We start from the raw sequence: 2,500 nt of genomic DNA, 5'->3' as shown, positions 1-2,500 counted from the left end.
ATATATATATATATATAATATATTATGTATTATATAGAAACATATATTGTACATGTATATAATGTATAGATATAATGTGAGTGTATATTATATGTATATATTTATAATATACATTATATATATATATATATTATATATACATATATGTGTGTGTATTATATAGATAGTGATATACATGTTATTATGTGTGTATGTATGTAGTATATATATTATAATATATATACGTATATATATATATATATATAGTAGAGATAGAAATAATTATATATATTATATCGTATACTATCAATATAATGTAACTGATATAAAAGATATATCGTAACTTCAAATGTAACTGATATAAAGCATAGTCATATTATCCAAATTCATTCACAAAGTAGTAAAATGAAACAAGCTCATTCTGGTGAGCTTTTGTCGAAAAAGCAAGCGGCGTTCACGGACTGGCAGCGAGTGTGAGGTCATGAGCTGTGCTGGGAACATGTTCACACAAAGGGCTCTTGACGCTCAGGCAGTCCTCGTCGCTAATGTAGAAGTAGTGGCGGAAGGTGACGGCGGCGCACAGCTCGTGCCAGTCGCGCCGCGGCGCCTGCTCGTAGTGGTAGCAGGCCGAAGTGTTGGTCCAGTAGGCGACGTCGTCAGGTTTGCCGTCGGGCACCGACTCCTGCTGGCGACTGCTGCATCTGTCGGTGTGCCTGCATGGGAAACGAGCGTCACTGCTGTGTAACAAAACAAGTCCTTTCACGGATTGCTTTACATGCTTTTGACCTACTGAGTTTCAGAAATATACTCCCTGTTATTGTTATTGCTTTTGGAAATTTCAAATATCTAAATCTCTAATCATTTCCTAAAAATAGTATATCAAGGAATCGGTCATTTGGATGCAAGCCTTTCTATCAAATCATTGCATCAGCTGCGAGTACGATCCTTGCAATCCATTCGCTCATCTATTTTTCCTCGTGCTTTGTCAAGGACTCAAACTAAAGTTGTTTTCTTTATCTCACAGGTCGTTCGAAGACACAGACGATCTTGTGAATAAAGATGATGAGTCAAATTCCCATGAAACCCCGACGCGACGCCAGTAAAGGTGAGGGTCAAATGACCTCCAGCGATTATCCAAGATCACTACTTGACCCGGTGACCCTTCCTCACCTGACGGCCCAGTAGGGCGAGCCGAGGTCCATCGGGGCGTCGTCCAGCCACGTCCACGCCTCGGTGTCCTTCGTGTACCGGCCTCCCACCCAGAAGTCCGTCGTCATCCCTGCTCAACAAAGAGCAGGTTCACAGAAAGTCATCTTACACAAGCAAGGTCATGTCAGTACAGATACATTTATACGTGCGTGTTGGTATTTATGAATGCACAAGATGCTACATCCATCAAGTATGTATGCATATATATGTATATGTATATATATATACTGTGTGCATATATATGTATATATATATATATATATATATATATATATATATATAGTGTGTGTGTGCATATATATGTATATATACATATATATGTGTGTGTGTGAACATTTATATATATGTAAGTATGTATGTATATATATACATATATATACATATATGTATATACAGATATTATTTATATATCTATCTATATATGTAGATATATGTATACATGAATATAGTGTGTATGTATGTATAAATGTATGTATGCATGCATGCATATATATATATATATATATATATATATATATATATATATATATATATATATATATATATATATATATATATATACATAAAACCCTCTTCACAGAGAGGCCAAGGTACTCACGTATCTCTCGCAGGTACTTCAGGAGAGCGGCGAACTCCCCGTCGGAGGCAGAAGGATAAAGGGCCAGCTCCCCGCCGATGGCTGAGCACAGAGCCCTGGCCTCTCCCCAGCCCACCTGGAAAGGTGGTAAAAGATGGTGAGGACGGCCGGAGAATAAAGCCATGAACTCCGGTTACGACGACCACCAGGAAACATAACATTGCTCATTTACTCTTTTCCTACAAACTTACTCCGTATTTCCTAAATGTTGCATGACACTACTTCTTGATATGGATGTTTTGTTCCATAAAACTAGAAGTAAACATTTTATATTCTACTATAGAGCCATGGTACTAAGTGCAAAAGAAAACACAAAAACGTAAAAACTTGGCGTATGAAACAAGGTCAGTCTTACGCCTGCTATACCTTGACGAAGTAGAGGAGAGAGAGACACTTGGTCCCGACGCTGGTATAGAGCTTGGGGCACTCGGGTGATGGAGCGTGTGTTTGAAGGTATATGGTCTGAGCAAACTTCTGGCCCATTGCTCCGCTCTCTCCACGTTGTTGGGCGGGGGAGGGGTGGGTTGCGTAAAGATGGAGTCACTTTACGCCTGCTATACCTTGACGAAGTAGAGGAGAGAGGAGCCAACTTGGTCCCGACGCTGGTATAGAGCTTGGGGCATCTCGGGTGATGGAGCGTGTCGTTGAAGGTCTGAGCAAACTTCTGGCCCATTG

The 2,500-nt window shown here is 39.6% G+C and overlaps 1 protein-coding gene across 5 annotated transcripts in view; it reads right to left on the bottom strand.

Annotated features, from left to right (window-relative positions):
- LOC122266690 (uncharacterized) overlaps positions 1 to 2,500 on the bottom strand; it is a 29,418-nt gene that overhangs the window by 720 nt on the left and 26,198 nt on the right. For 3 of the 5 annotated variants that reach the window (XM_086551949.1, XM_086551952.1, XM_086551939.1), the window contains exons 5-9: positions 2,448 to 2,500; positions 2,192 to 2,251; positions 1,787 to 1,901; positions 1,150 to 1,258; positions 1 to 692 (exon numbers count right to left, since the gene is read on the bottom strand). The exon at positions 1 to 692 is cut by the window's left edge and continues 720 nt beyond it; the exon at positions 2,448 to 2,500 is cut by the window's right edge and continues 51 nt beyond it. In XM_086551949.1, the coding sequence (XP_086408075.1) occupies positions 434 to 692; positions 1,150 to 1,258; positions 1,787 to 1,901; positions 2,192 to 2,251; positions 2,448 to 2,500 (596 nt within the window). In that variant the 3' untranslated portion in view covers positions 1 to 433. The remainder of the gene's footprint in view (positions 693 to 1,149; positions 1,259 to 1,786; positions 1,902 to 2,191; positions 2,252 to 2,447) is intronic. The other 2 variants (XM_086551955.1, XM_086551942.1) reach the window with 2 other exon arrangements.

The sequence above is a fragment of the Penaeus japonicus genome, unplaced genomic scaffold (genome assembly GCF_977035675.1).
Source record: "Penaeus japonicus unplaced genomic scaffold, GWHDUDI00000001_assembly GWHDUDI00000002, whole genome shotgun sequence".
Lineage (NCBI taxonomy): Eukaryota > Metazoa > Arthropoda > Malacostraca > Decapoda > Penaeidae > Penaeus > Penaeus japonicus.
Note: the sequence above shows the minus strand (reverse complement) of the source record. Positions and strands in the feature narration are given on the sequence as shown.